This window comes from Fusarium fujikuroi, chromosome FFUJ_chr11 (genome assembly GCF_900079805.1).
Source record: "Fusarium fujikuroi IMI 58289 draft genome, chromosome FFUJ_chr11".
NCBI lineage: Eukaryota > Fungi > Ascomycota > Sordariomycetes > Hypocreales > Nectriaceae > Fusarium > Fusarium fujikuroi.
Window position 1 is genome coordinate 315,348 of NC_036632.1, and position 14,206 is coordinate 329,553.

At 48.8% G+C, this 14,206-nt stretch overlaps 6 protein-coding genes; 3 read left to right on the plus strand and 3 right to left on the minus strand.

Moving 5' to 3' along the window:
* Positions 1 to 588: 588 nt before the first annotated feature.
* On the plus strand, positions 589 to 2,123 carry FFUJ_11324 (related to aromatic-L-amino-acid decarboxylase; the record flags this gene model as incomplete). XM_023570210.1 has 2 exons in its annotated part: positions 589 to 637; positions 688 to 2,123. The coding sequence occupies 2 exons, from the start codon at positions 589 to 591 to the stop codon at positions 2,121 to 2,123; spliced, it is 1,485 nt and encodes a 494-aa protein (XP_023437353.1).
* A 1,052-nt stretch (positions 2,124 to 3,175) lies between these two features.
* On the minus strand, positions 3,176 to 4,252 carry FFUJ_11325 (related to SUR1-required for mannosylation of sphingolipids; the record flags this gene model as incomplete). Its single annotated transcript, XM_023570211.1, has 1 exon — positions 3,176 to 4,252. One exon carries the CDS (start codon positions 4,250 to 4,252, stop codon positions 3,176 to 3,178), a length of 1,077 nt encoding a protein of 358 aa, XP_023437354.1.
* A 1,242-nt stretch (positions 4,253 to 5,494) lies between these two features.
* FFUJ_11326 (related to phospholipase C) lies at positions 5,495 to 7,420 on the minus strand (the record flags this gene model as incomplete). Its single annotated transcript, XM_023570212.1, has 1 exon — positions 5,495 to 7,420. The coding sequence occupies one exon, from the start codon at positions 7,418 to 7,420 to the stop codon at positions 5,495 to 5,497; it is 1,926 nt and encodes a 641-aa protein (XP_023437355.1).
* An 820-nt stretch (positions 7,421 to 8,240) lies between these two features.
* FFUJ_11327 (uncharacterized protein) lies at positions 8,241 to 9,068 on the plus strand (the record flags this gene model as incomplete). Its single annotated transcript, XM_023570213.1, has 1 exon — positions 8,241 to 9,068. One exon carries the CDS (start codon positions 8,241 to 8,243, stop codon positions 9,066 to 9,068), a length of 828 nt encoding a protein of 275 aa, XP_023437356.1.
* A 209-nt stretch (positions 9,069 to 9,277) lies between these two features.
* FFUJ_11328 (related to ornithine aminotransferase) lies at positions 9,278 to 10,696 on the minus strand (the record flags this gene model as incomplete). The annotated part of the gene is made up of 1 exon (XM_023570214.1): positions 9,278 to 10,696. One exon carries the CDS (start codon positions 10,694 to 10,696, stop codon positions 9,278 to 9,280), a length of 1,419 nt encoding a protein of 472 aa, XP_023437357.1.
* Positions 10,697 to 11,140: 444 nt separating this feature from the next.
* FFUJ_11329 (MCH2-like monocarboxylate permease family protein) lies at positions 11,141 to 14,106 on the plus strand (the record flags this gene model as incomplete). XM_023570215.1 has 6 exons in its annotated part: positions 11,141 to 11,623; positions 11,671 to 11,915; positions 11,971 to 12,412; positions 12,465 to 12,555; positions 13,343 to 13,998; positions 14,050 to 14,106. The coding sequence occupies 6 exons, from the start codon at positions 11,141 to 11,143 to the stop codon at positions 14,104 to 14,106; spliced, it is 1,974 nt and encodes a 657-aa protein (XP_023437358.1).
* Between the last annotated feature and the right edge of the window lie 100 nt (positions 14,107 to 14,206).

Consider the following 14,206-nt stretch of genomic DNA (forward strand, 5'->3'; position numbering starts at 1 on the left):
TGACAAGGGTTGTTCCGAGGATAGCTGTTGGTGTTGGACTTTGATAACCTCCTTATATATGTCAACAGTTTGCGATCATTGGATCTTCGGAGCTGAGCTGCTGGGTCCCTCCATATGCAAAATATCCCAGAACGGCAATAACAAACGAGCAATATGTAATCTGACTGACTATGTTGCATTATGCAAGATACAATGTTATATGTCAAACGTCCTATCATCAAAACACCATCAAAATACCCTACGTCGGCTCGGAACGCGGAACGCCTCAAGGTGATAATTCCGAGGTGGGTCTCGTTTTGTCAGACGAAGGGCGGAGACTGGCTGTCCATCACAAATGTGGCGACATGCTAATGCCATTATCTGGGGAGACTCTTCAAACAGACTTTTCCCCAAACGGAATTTTCATACGGTGACTGGATCCGAGTCTACATGACATGCTCCCCCACCTTTCGTCGCAATGTCGGAAACAAGCGCGATATTTGTGAAGTCTCTGTTGAATGATATATAAATGCAACACCAGACAGACATAATCACTACTCGACATTCAGTTTCAAGACAGCATTTAATTCAAACATCTACACGGACACAATGGATTCCGCAGAGTTTCGTGAGGCTGCTCGTACAGCCATTGATGAGAGTAAGTCTTCTGGGACTGAATCATTGATCCTTGATATTAACTATATACAGTCACTAACTATTACGACAATGTCTCCTCGCAGCGTGTTGTATCCGATGTGAAGCCAGGCTACCTCCGCCCTCTGCTCCCATCCTCAGCCCCCCTTGAAGGAGAAGCCTGGAGCGACATCCATGCCGACATCGAGTCTAAAATCCTTCCCGGAATCACCCATTGGGCCAACCCCCGGTTCATGGCCTTCTTTCCCTGCTCAAGCAGTTACCCTGCTGCACTAGCCGAGATGTACTCAAATACCTTCAACGGCGCCCATTTCAACTGGATCTGCAGCCCCGCTGTTACAGAGCTTGAAACAATCGTCATGGACTGGCTCGCTAAAGCTCTTGGTCTTCCGGAATGCTATTTGAGCGGCGGTAGCACCCACGGAGGTGGTGTTATTCACGGTAGTGCTAGCGAGGCTATTCTCACTGTTATGTGTGCTGCTCGCGATAAGTATCTCGCTGCTGTCACCAAGGACATGGATGAAGATGCTGTCTGGGGTGTACGAAGCAAACTCGTCGCTTTAGGAAGTGCTGGATCTCATTCGAGTACCAAGAAAGCTGCCCAGGTTCTCGGTGTTCGCTTCGTCGCTATTCCCGTCACCGAAGAAGACGGCTTTGCCATGACTGGTCGTGCTGTCGCCAAGACGGTAGCTGAGTTGCGGGCCCGCGGGCTGGAGCCCTTTTACCTGACTGCTACGATGGGCACGACGGATGTTTGCGCAGTTGATGACTTTGCCGGCATCGTTGAGGCGCTGTCTCCTACAGCTGGAACAGAAAATGATATCTGGGTCCACGTCGATGCCGCGTATGCAGGATCTGCACTCCTTCTCGAGGAGAATCAGCCTTTGACTACACCAATGGCCGACTTCCACTCTTTCAACTTCAACCCGCACAAGTGGATGCTCACTACCTTTGACTGCTCTGCTGTTTGGGTCCGATCCCGAGCCTGGCTTATCCAATCTCTGAGCATTAAGCCGCCGTACTTGCGTAACCAGTTTTCCGATAATGAACTGGTCACTGACTATCGTGATTGGCAAATTCCCCTTGGACGACGCTTCCGATCTCTCAAGCTATGGTTCGTTCTTCGCAGCTATGGCATCCGAGGACTGCAAGCGCATATTCGAAACGGAGTTACGCTTGGTGAGTCCCTGCAGGATAAGCTGGCCAGTCGACCTGATCTATTCACCATCTTCACATCCGCGCGCTTTGGCCTGGTGACTTTCCGTGTCAAGGGAGCTGATGAAGCGGAGATCAATGCTCGAACGGAAGAGCTCTATGAATGGGTCAACAGAACAGGAGAGTTTTACCTTACCAGCACGGTAGTCAATGACAAGTTTGCTATTCGTGTTTGTACAGGTGTTGAGAGGGTCCGAGAGGAGCATGTCCAGCGCATCTTTGATGTTCTGGTAGAGAGGACAGAAGCAGACCTGGGTAAAGCTACAAAGCCGTGAAAAGATTATATTGCAATAGAATGAACCGAAAGAATTAGCACAAATACTGAATAGTACTGATGAATTTGTGCATATGAAAGGCCTACGTTGTCACAACCTGTGCGGTTTCATATGCTCCATCTGTGAATATCTGTAGAAACAGCTCTCAAATTTGATCCGTATTTTAACCCAAAGAGCCTGTATTATCGTCATTGGCGAGAAATTGCATCAACAGCAACTATTGCTTATCATGTCACCCTGACAGCCCGTACGGACACGATACGACCTTTTTGTAATAAGCATAAATCAAGAATCCTCGATAAGGCCGAACAACCCGAAACACAACGATATTTTGCTACGCAGATCTACCCTTGAGACGTCATTTCTGTTCTCACACAGCCGTCACCGGTTTCGTCCTACGCAGATAATCACTGGCCATAATAATTCTTACGCCTCATAGATTCGCCAGCCTAATAAACAAATATGTTTCCAGCCACAAACCCAAGGCAGTAAATTATGTCATTGACATTTATTTCAAGGCTCAGGCGGGCAACAAAGTGGTAATAAACTTAGTTGACCCAAGTCGCTGGGAAGGACCCTGAGCTCAATTTAAAGTTGCAATTTTATGCAACACGACTCCACGGAGCCCGCGCATAAAATGCCCCAATCTTTTGAAACTCTCAGTGAACTTTACAGAAGCCCCATGGTCATGCATCTGATGGTCCTCCATATGCGATGAAAAGGGGGCTGATTGTCGTCGTGACACGACAGCTAAGCCACGTCCGTGGCTGTCAACTGACAAGCAACGCGATCTGGACCAGGTCCATTCATCAGCTTCCCGCGTCTGCTCACGTTCTAATTGGCCATCCCGTATTTTCTCGACGGCCTGAGTTTTTCGGTTATTTCTGTCTTTGGAACTAGCCGAAAATTACAGGAGCGACGCCGCGACCACGTAATCGTGCCGCTTATCCGAGTAAATTACCAGTGCGACAGGGGGGATGAAATTATGTGCCCGTTCTGGCCAGGGAATTTGAAATTTTTGTTTTATTCTTGAGAAATGCAATCGCTGAGTATTATAATAGCTTACGATAAAAAGTCGTAAAAGTTCGTGATAGCACGCAATTAAATGTGTAGATGCCGGCGGTAACCCCAATGATTCCTAGGCTGAACCATGTCCATGGCCTGTCGCCGAGCCATTTGAGCACCTGAGCGTCGCTCTGATGCCATGTCGCAGTTTCAAAGTCTGTCATATAATAGTCCACCATCGCGGGGTCTATGATGTTTATGTTTGGTGATGGCAGAATGGGCTGGCCGAGCAGATATTGCTGCACTGCCAAGGTCAGGAAGAGAGGACCTGTTGACAGCATGATAGCTGCGTAAGGTTGAAGACGGGCCCAGAGGCGGGTTGTTTGGTGAAAGCTGGCGAGTCTTGATACAGCCGATGCGAAAGCTGGATGCCTTGCGGTCGCGATCAAAAAATCATTCGTGATGCCAGTCGGCAATGTCGATTTGAATAAAGCGTGCTCCTTTCCTGGTAGTGATTCGATCTGATCCACGGGGAAGGACGAGTTGCAATATGTGTCCATGTCCATATAAATCCCACCAAAGTGATACAGAACAAAATAGCGGATTGCGTCTGCGCGCTGAATTGGAAAAGGATAATTATCCCAAGTGTCGAGATACCACGGAAATTCCTCCTTCAGAAACTCTCGCGCCCCCTCGTCAGTCCAGAGCTTATATTCAAAGTCAGAATATGCTTTCTGGCAGCTCTGCTGCGAGGCCGCCCAAATCTCTGGAATAGAGCTGTTGGGCGCTGTTTGGTGCAGAATCCGCGGTATCTTCTTCCCATCTGGCCTTTGAAATGCGTCTGGCTGTGCTGCATGGTCGACAGAGAAATTGATTGCGAAAAGCTCATTATTCCGTATGAGCAGTGTGATGAGCGGGCGAATGGAATGAATTAATAGGCCGAGAATGATCAGGTTGATCAGGATTAGATAGACCGTGAGCTTCCTGAACCTCGGAAATCCAAATCGTTTGGGGACGCATCGTTTGTGAGGTGGTGATTCCAACTCAATGTGCTCCTCGTCGTAAAGTCGTTCATATTTCCCAAAGCGCGCGCGCAAGTGTTGAATGATATTCTGGAATGCCATTGTCCGAAAACATTCCCCACGAGAGTGTTAAAAATGAGGTCCTTGTTCGGTATTTATACGTCGCGTGCGCAAAGTTTCGTGCAAAAAATACTAAAAAAAAGAACTCCTTTTACCTTGCCCGCCTTATATAGGATTTTAATTTAAATTCATTGAAGTGGGCAACGGCCGGTAAATAAAAAGACGCGTCGTCATCGGAATCCCTGCGCCAACTCAGCCTCGAGGCTTTTTTGTTCTCGACTCCCATGTGATTGGCGGCTGCGGATACCGTATGATGTTCCAAAACGACCGCCACGTGCGATGGGTGACAGTGATGACCCGAGCCATTTTCTTTGTCTGGCTGATCGTCCCCCGCGGGCGTCCCCTGAATCAGGCAAGGGTTGAGACGCTCCGGGAGAACGGCATTCGTTGGATGTTGGAGTGGACTATTCCTGTTCTGTGTTGGTGTAATTTGGGGGATACGAATAAACACGTTGGGTGGCTCATTGGGGCTGGATGTACGGAGTACGGATGAGCCCGTCTCACTCAGCGTCAGATATAAATACGCGAGGCAGACACGGTCTGGTTTCATCTCCTGTAATACTGTACGTCCATCAATGCATAAATCGAATGAGCTTCCATCTGGAGTCTGGAGCTAACCCTTATCAAGATTCGTGGCTGAAATTCACTCTCAGCCCTGAAATTATCCACCATGTCAGGTTTCAGCGACGTTTAGCATGGTTCTAGCAAAATGTTCGTTGATGTCTCGTTCAGTAAACGACTTTCGCATTCACTACATGGCATCTCGTTCTCGTTCATTCTCGTTTGCAGATCATGGGAGCTTCCTCGTTGCGTTGAACAGCCCAGACTGTGAGCTAACGGGACCCCGCGGCAACCCGCGGCATCTCGGCCCCCGAAGCCCAAAAGCAAGGGTCCGTCCCATCAGCTCATCAGCTCAAACCCCTAATCTACGCGATTGCCTGACACTCATAAGGTTAATCAAGGATACCAGGGCGTGGTTCACCACGCAGTATGACTAAGCGCTGTTTCACAACACGTCTCGTCATCAGGACCACTAAGTTTGTCTCATCGTAGGCAGCAATAATGGCACGAAAGTTTATAGAATTTTTGTCAAATCGCATTGCGAGTGTTTGAAGTTTATTTCGACGCCTCACCAATCTTATATACTTCAGAATAAGTCTTGAGAGCATTAAAAGCCCCTACTATTACGGCATGCCTGGGCTGTTCTTCCCGTCGGCGCTGTTGCTAAATAGCTTCCCTGATTTCACTTTTCACCAACAATATACCCTTGCTCGGCATACCCTCCTTATCCAGCAATCTCAAGAACCGATATCCAAGCCTCAGCCTGTCCAAACGAACACAAGCCCAAGCAGCCATCACATCGGGCCCAGGTACATCGTTCATGACCCTAAATGAAAGGAAAGCCAGTTCTGGAACAACACCTTCGACGTTGAGAAACTCCACCGTCTCACCTCCAAAGTCCGGACTGGTACCTTTGCTTTTGCCTGTTTCGCCACTGTACCCAACTTGTTTGACTTGCTCGGCTGTAGCGTTCTCGTCGACCATCGCTGATAGGGCATCTGGCTCAGTATGTAGGCCGATCTTGACGTAAGGAATGAACTTGGCGGGATCATCATGACGGTTGAGTAAAGGAAGGTTCTGTGCTGCGATGATTGTTATAGCCACTCTCTCCAATATCTTACTAGGGATGTGAGACTCCTCGATGCTATGCTGTTGGCTCGGGTCATGACGGTATCCCTCAGGCTTAAGAACATATCCATCTGAGCCCATAAACATGCCCTCGTTGAGCACCATGCCCAGGTCCCACGATTGCCAGTTGAGAGCCACGACCTGGACACCAGCGCGCCAGAAAATGACAGGATCGTAGTTGGACGAGTCAAACCGCATACCATGAGGATACGTCCGCATGAGAAACTGTCTGTTGTGCGAGAAGAGCGCCTTTGGCATGCGTCTCTGAATCGCAAAGGCTGCATTCTCTGAAAGCGAGAAGATATGATTCGGCATCGACGCTTCGGGCTCCTCGAGTGATTTGAAACTAATCCCTCGAGTATGAATACCAAGACGGCTCAGGCGCGGTATGATCTTGGGCGGCTTGACCTTCTTGACCTTCTTCTCGTCTCCCTCCACAACAACCTCGAGCATGCTCTCATCATCCGTACTATCAGGCGTGTCCTTGCCCTTTCCCTGGCTGTCCTCCGGAACGTACTTCACCTTGATGAGAATCTTGTTCCTCAACTCATGAGGAGATGGCAGGCAATCGGATTCAAACTCGGGTATAGGGAGAAGATAGTCAGCCCAGACCTCCTCCATGATGTTGACCATTGCGCCTTGTTGCAGTGGAGAGCAGTGGACTTCCAGACTGACGATGAGTGGAAGATCAGACGTGGTGAACGCATACTCTTTGACGGTCTGGCAGACGTCGCGGAAAAGAACCTCTTTGGTAAGGGTGAAGCCATGAAGAACTCTTGGCTCGGCGTCAATAACATCCAAGAGTCTATCATCAATCGTTCTGCCGTCAGGATCAACGGGATCAAACTTATTCATGGCCCAGCGCCCAATCTTGATGATGGCTCGATCTGCAAAGCCCATTTTCCTTGGCGCCGCTTCCCGAGAAGTATCCTTGGCTTCTCTCTCGACGTCATCCTCTGAGCCGAATCCTGGCTTCCACTGTTCTTTACCGTCCCAGACATCTATTTCGATGCAGCGACATCCACGAAGCAAGGCGTCTTTGTACGCTTCAGTGCTCGAGTCGCTGGAAAGTTGGTTCCCTGTGAGGTATGTGTTGTGGCTTGAGCTGATAAAGTAGTTGTTCAATGGCCAGGTCAGGTCTTGTGGAGATGCCATTTCGAGAATGTTGCCGCATGGTGATGTGAGATACTTGATGAGTTCGGGCAGATTTAGCTCATCCTGATCGACAAGGTAACTGGCCAGGCCTTCTGGGTTTTCAACTTGGACGTGGTGCATGAAGAGACCAATTTGGTCTCGACGCCAGGTGCCGTTGGGTCCGGCATATTTGTTGAATAACTGGGTGAAATGACTTAGGAAGGACTCTTCCAGATTTTCCTCTATACCGTTGCGCTGACCAGTCGGATGTCCACCGCCAGCCCTATATCTGGCAAGCGGGAAGTTTTCGGTTGATTTAACTGACATGTCGATAACATACACAAAATGAAGATAAATTTGAGTGTCTATGAAGCATGGTATATGAGCATAGACTTTATATCAGTGGCCAAGACATAGCCTCATTCTTAATTTACGCCATCTAATCAATATTACGGGCTCGCCGTTATAGATGCGGAAAAAAGACCGTGACATCTGTGGACCAATTTGCTGTCAAGCTCATGAGGCATTGCGCTTGGCAAGCGAATAATATGAAAATATCGTTCAAGCCGGCTGCTCGGCATTGGGTTTGCCTTGGCCCGCGCCTTGACCCTATACCATTGTGTGCTTTTTTACGGACCGACGAATCAGACCGCGTGCTTTGACTCCATCTGTTACTCAGCACCAAGCTCAGTGGACTTGACAAGACGGCATATAATATGCGCCTAGATATACTCTGCAGTCCGTTCATCATAGCTTGCAGTTATTATTTTCTTAGTCAGAGCAGCCAACCATCAGGCGATGCCATGTCCCATTGAAGAACTACCTATTGCGAACCTCAGCTTCGTTGGAGGATTATGGATCCACCCTTGAGAGTCTATAGGGCTGGAGGCAACCAATTCTCTAACCAGGCTTTGGAACGAGCAAACCACTTCTTGGTAGAATTGAAATTACAAAATCCAATAGTATTTATTGCATATGTAAGCATTGATTCAATTATGGCGACTCCCGATTTGGTGACTTGCCATGAAGCGTGTGAGACATCGTAGCCAAGCCAATCATCAACGAGCCACGTATCAATTTTCGCATCGTGACCCATCTTCCAGGCGTCAACGACAACTGCATCACCTCTACATCTCCATCACCCATCATGTCCGAGTCTTCAAAGAAAATTGTCTTCTACGACATCGCCGCCCGCCCGCCGGTGGAAAAGAACGTCTTCTCCCCAAACCCCTGGAAAAGCAGATTCGCCCTCAACTTCAAGCAAGTCCCCTACTCGACGTCATGGGTAGCCCTGCCAGACATCACCAAAGTGCGCACTGGCCTCAACGTCCCCGCTTGTCGCAAATTCAACGACGGCAAAGACTTTTACACGCTGCCCATCATTGAAGATCCCTCAACTGGGTCCGTAGTCGGCGACTCCTTCGACATCGCTATTTATCTACAAAAGACATACCCAACCTCTGGTGGAGGCGATCTCTTCCCCACTCAGACGCTCGACTTTGACTTTAAGCATCCTTACATCCTCGTCCCTCTCTCCGAGTGGCGCGACAAGCAGAACCCCGAGTACGCCAAGTTCAATCTCAACATCGACGCGGCGTTTACTGCACACGTGCAATTGGGCGTTCAGGGGATGCCGTTCGATCCAGCGTCTGAGGAGGAGAGCAAGGCTGAGTTTGTGCGACGTGCGGGGATGAAACAGTGGGACGACTTTGCGCTAGTGGGCGAGGCTCGGGATAAGGTGATGGAGTCTCTGAGAGAAATGCTCGGTAATCTTGCGAGATTGTTCACGAGAGATGTGAGTGGCCCGTTTTTGCTGGGTGATAAGGTTAGTTATGCGGATATGGTTGTCGGTGCGTGGCTGAGGATGCTGCATGCTACGCTGCCTAAGGATGAATGGGCTCAGATTGCGGGTTGGCATGATGGGACCTTTGGGAAGTTGCATGAGGCTCTGGATGCCTTTGCAGAGGTGAAGTAGAGTCGATACAGCCTGAGGCTCAATGTCTCTGGCCCATCGAGTGCAATTTCTTGCCTATTAATCTCGAGTAACCCAAAGCACTATGACCCAGGACGAAAGATATTCCATAGCCACAAAATTGGTATCAAGGTGTATCAATTTTACAAAATGCACAGTCTATATACTTTGGACATCGTATCCATAAACAGACAATTCAGGAAATGTCTGACCTATGGAGAGAGCGTCATTGTTTCGGCTTCTACCACTGCCTCCTTTAATACCCGACAAATAGTGGCCAATTGATCTTCAGTAACTGTAAATGGTGGTGCAAGCAGGATATGATCACCATTAATACCATCAATCGTAGCGCCTCCCGGATACAACGCAACACCCTTCTCAAAGGCGATCTGCTGCACCAACAGACCAAACTTAGCCGAAGGATCAAAAGGCTGCTTGGATGTCACGTCTTTAACAAACTCAACGCCCCAGAAAAGACCTCGACCTCGAATATCACCCACCGACTTGCAATGCTTTAGCTCACGTCGAAGTAGCCTCTCCAAAACAAGGCCCATCTGGCGACATCGCTCTACCAAGTTCTCGCGTCTCAGGACCTTCTGCACCGCCAATGCCGCAGCGCATGAGATAGGATGAGCTTGATATGTATGTCCGTGGTTGAAAGCAGCCGAGCCATGTCTAAGGACATCAACGACCTTTTTGTGAATAAGAACACCAGCAATGGCAGCATAACCACCACCAAGACCTTTCGCGATCGTGGTGATGTCAGGTACAACACCCTCCTGCTCAAAAGCGAAGAACGTGCCTGTTCGACCAACGCCGCACATAATCTCATCGAGAATCATGATCACTCCGTACTTGTCACAGATGGCTCTGACGCCCTTGAAGTACCCGGCCGGGGCAGCCACACAGCCTGTCGTCGCGCCAACGACTGTTTCCGCGATGAAAGCAGCGACGTTCTTAGGACCGATTCGTAGAAACTCTTCCTCCAGTTCGACCAGAAGTCTCGCTGTGAATTGCTCTTCAGTCTCGGAGTTGTCTTTGTAGTGATAAGCGAAAGCAGGTGAGACATGAGAGACATGAGGGTATAGGAAACCATGGTACGGAGCTCGGCGAGCTTTGTTAGTCGAGATGGACATAGTAGCCATTGTATTTCCATGATAGCATTGCCTTCTAGAGACGATGTGCACTCTGTCTAGCTCGCCCTTCTCATAATGGTATTGGCGAGCTAGCTTCAGAGCAGACTCAACAGCTTCACTGCCACTGCCAACAAAGAAGGCCTTTTCAAGACCATATGGATTGCCCTCCAGTATAAGATTCGCAAGCTCTTCGGCTGGTGCCGTTGTGTAGGATTGTGTGTGGACGTAGCTGACTTTGCGAGCTTGGTCGGTAATGGCTTGGATGACCTCCTCGTTGCCGTGGCCGATGAGTGCAACAGCTGCGCCGGCACAACCGTCGATGATTGTTTGGCCGGTCGATAACTTGAGCTCGACTCCGCTCGCGGACTCTACCATGTAAGGATGTTGGACAAGAGATCTGTGCATCAAACATCCTTCTTGATGCATGGGTTTCGCAGGCTTGGATGATTGGTAGGTGGAGACTTCAGCAAAGTCCTCAGTCTTTGAAGGCGCCATGTCGATTAATAGAGAATTGAAGCAGAATAAAATGTGCAATGCTGTAAATTAAGCGGATAGTCCTTTGCCTTGCTGAAGTTGCTTCTTCATACTGTTAAAGGATTCCTCTGTCCATTTATAAAACGTCAAACCCGAAAACCGATCATCAGCGCCGGAACTCGGGAAAGACGGATTTTCAGCCGAGCACCGACGAGCCGACTGATTCCGGCCCGTCGGCGTGTCATGGAATTCTCATGACAAACAGTATCATACGCTGTGACCCACTGAGATGGGTTGACAGGTTCAGGGCGTCGGTTCTCGTCGTCGGTTTCGCTCTTGTGAGAACCGAGGTCAGATGCCGGATCAGATATTTAACTAGAGAACTTCCTCGAACGACAATGCCAAGTTTACAAACATACAAAGATCATTATATCTCTGATTGCTGCTGGTGCATTTAGATAAAGTATGTCAGCTCAGAAAGATAACTCAGGTCCAGACTGGCCATCCTCATCGACCTCGTCGGACAACGAAAAGGGCAATGATACCGATATCTCACAACCCGAGAGCGAATCCACTCCAACATCGCCGGCGGTCGAGTTCGATAACCCTAAAGGATGGATAGCTGTGGCAGCCGCAGCATGTTCTCTTTTTGTTTACCTCGGGGTGATCTACTCATGGGGCATTATGCAAGTCAGACTTGTCGAAGTAACTGGAACAAACCTAACAACCTTGACCTTCGTCGGATCGCTTGCAACATCCTTCATGATATCACTGAGTATCCTCTCTGGTATTGCCGTTCGAAAGCTTGGCTACCAGAAGACTGCTCTAGCTGGTGGCGTCTTGATGGGCCTGGGTGAATTTCTAGCCAGTTGGACGACAAAGCATGTTGGGGCTCTTTTTGTCTTCCACGGTGTGATCTTTGGCATTGGAGGAGGACTATCTATCTTTGTAAGTTTGGGTTGGAAAAGGATATGGGAGTTTACTGATATTCCTAGGCATGCTCGACTGCTCCCCTGAGGTGGTTCAAGAGACACCGTGGCCTGGCTATGGGTATCGTGTTTGGAGGAGGTAGCCTTGGTGCAGCTGTCATGAGCATTGCGACGAACCTTCTCGTGAAACAAGTCGATGTCGCTTGGACATTTCGCATTCTAGGCTTCATGCTCTGGGGTGTCTGTATTCCAGCTTCATACTTCATTCAACAGCCCGAGGGATCCATGAGTGCCGGCTTGAAGCTTCAGTGGTGAGTGCATTCCGGATCGCTGGTTCTCCCAATAGCCTGCTGACCATATGATTAGGCATCGCTTCCGGGAACCTCGGTTTCTCCTTATTATCGCCGGGACAGCTTTGTCATGTTTTCCCTTATTTATTCCTCCATACTTCATTCCCATCTTCACCCGATCCATGGGCTACTCCAATCAGATTGCGATTATCATACTGGCGGCTTGGAACTTGGCTTCCACTGTTGGTCGGGTCCTCGGGGGCTATACCGCAGACCACTTACTTGGCCCTTTGAACAGCTTGATTGTCTGTCTTCTGTTTATTGGTCTCAGCTCACTCGTCGTGTGGCCATTAGCATCTTCGGTTGGGATCTTCTCTATCTTTCTCGTCTTCAACGGCATTGGCTGTGGAGCGTTCTTTAGTCTGGTTCCTCCCATGCTCGGCTCTACAATGGGACCAGAGAATACTCTTGGCATTTTGCCTATTGTTTGGACTACTTGGTTCTGCGGATTCTTCTTCGTATGTTGCATATATATCTCCTACTCATGCCCTTTACTAACCAGAATCTCAGGGCACACCTATTGCTTCGGGAATCTACTCGCTTGCCGGGGATAACAATGACAGTCTTTCGGTGTTCAGGCCTGCTGCTTATTATGCTGGTGGTATGTCGATTATGGGTCTTTTATTTATTGTCTATATTCGTTTCAGTCTACAGAAACGGATCCTGGCTTGCATATAGTTCTAAAATACTGTTATCTTGCGATCTACACAGTTATTCACCACATGTCCTGAATATGCCTCCTATTGTGTCTAAAGTTTACAACAACCTCTTGACGAAATGGTTGCGCTGGTCCTTACACTGCATGCGGACTGTACAATGTTTAGGTGGCATAATCCCTGTCAATGGGGCTAAAATATCCCGTTTCCAATGTGTATCCTCAACCTTCAATACTTCGAGTGCCGGAGACTTGGCCTCAGTACCGAAACACAGCTTAATCATTAAATCGCGGTTTGGAGACCCTGCTCAGTGAAGGGCCGGCTATGAACCAATAACTTTGGTTAACAGGGTCTTTACCCCACAATTTTCCGCCAATAATCCAAAGATCACCATAAGTTATTATCTCTTATCCATGGACTTATAATGATGCATGCTTTAACAGAATAGCCGGACGAATAGAAGTGAAGTTTGGTTACAAGGGTTCAAGGTCAGTTGAGTTTCGACATCGCGGGGTAATTCAGAACGAAACCCCAAACACGTCCCGCCCCCAAAGTGATCTGCAGATAATAGGACATATATCTTAACGTGGTGTCTTGTTCAAGATGATGTCCAGGCAGTCTGTTGAGCTTCCTAACACAGCCGCTTTGGCCCCAGACAGAGACAATATGAAGTTAGTTAAACACCTGCGCCCTAGTTGTCCATTCTGGCATAATAGCCTCATGTCACTAAAGCTCACCAACTCGATAGACTCGATATCGCAAAGCTCACAGCTTTCCTGGTGGCAAATTCCACGGGCACCGGCGTTCTTATTTGCCCTGGTGGCGGCTATAGCCATGTCTCTATTGTCAAGGAAGGCTACAAGCCGGCGGCATACCTCAATGAACTTGGTATCGATGCGTGGGTTCTCGATTATACCACGACTCTTAATGCCACTGCACCCATCTATCCCAAACCCGAGAATGAGGTCTTTGCTGCTCTCAAGAAGATACGCCACGAAAACCCCAAGATAGACAAGCTTGGTATTTGGGGCTTCTCAGCAGGCGGTCACCTTGCATCCACAACCCTCACCAACCCCAACGCTGGCCTGGATTTCGGCATTCTCGCGTATCCTGTTATTACCTTAGAAGGCAACTATACGCATGCCGGCTCTCGCGACAATCTCGTCGGGCCTAACGCGACAGCCGAGGAATTGCACGATTTATCAGCGCAGAACTTGGTCTCTGACACAACGCCTCCGACGTTTTTGTTCCATACCTTCGACGACCAAGCGGTTCCGGTGCAAAACACTCTCATGTTTGCTGAAGCCATGGCAGCTCATAAGAGAAAGGCTCAGGTTTTGATTCTACCAGATGGTCCCCACGGTCTCGGGTTGGCTCTTGATGACCCTGTACGCAGTTGGACGTCGGAATTAACCCGATTTCTTACATACTCAATCTAGCCGAGATTAGCGAAGCGCAGTAGTACTACACAGAGGCCCATAGTTGCAGTAAAGTGAGCTAAAATAAGAACCATTTTCCCCAACACGTTTAATATTTATAGCTACGCGTGCAAACTGTATACGATACGATTGAACTTGGAGCTTTCTTATCTTATGG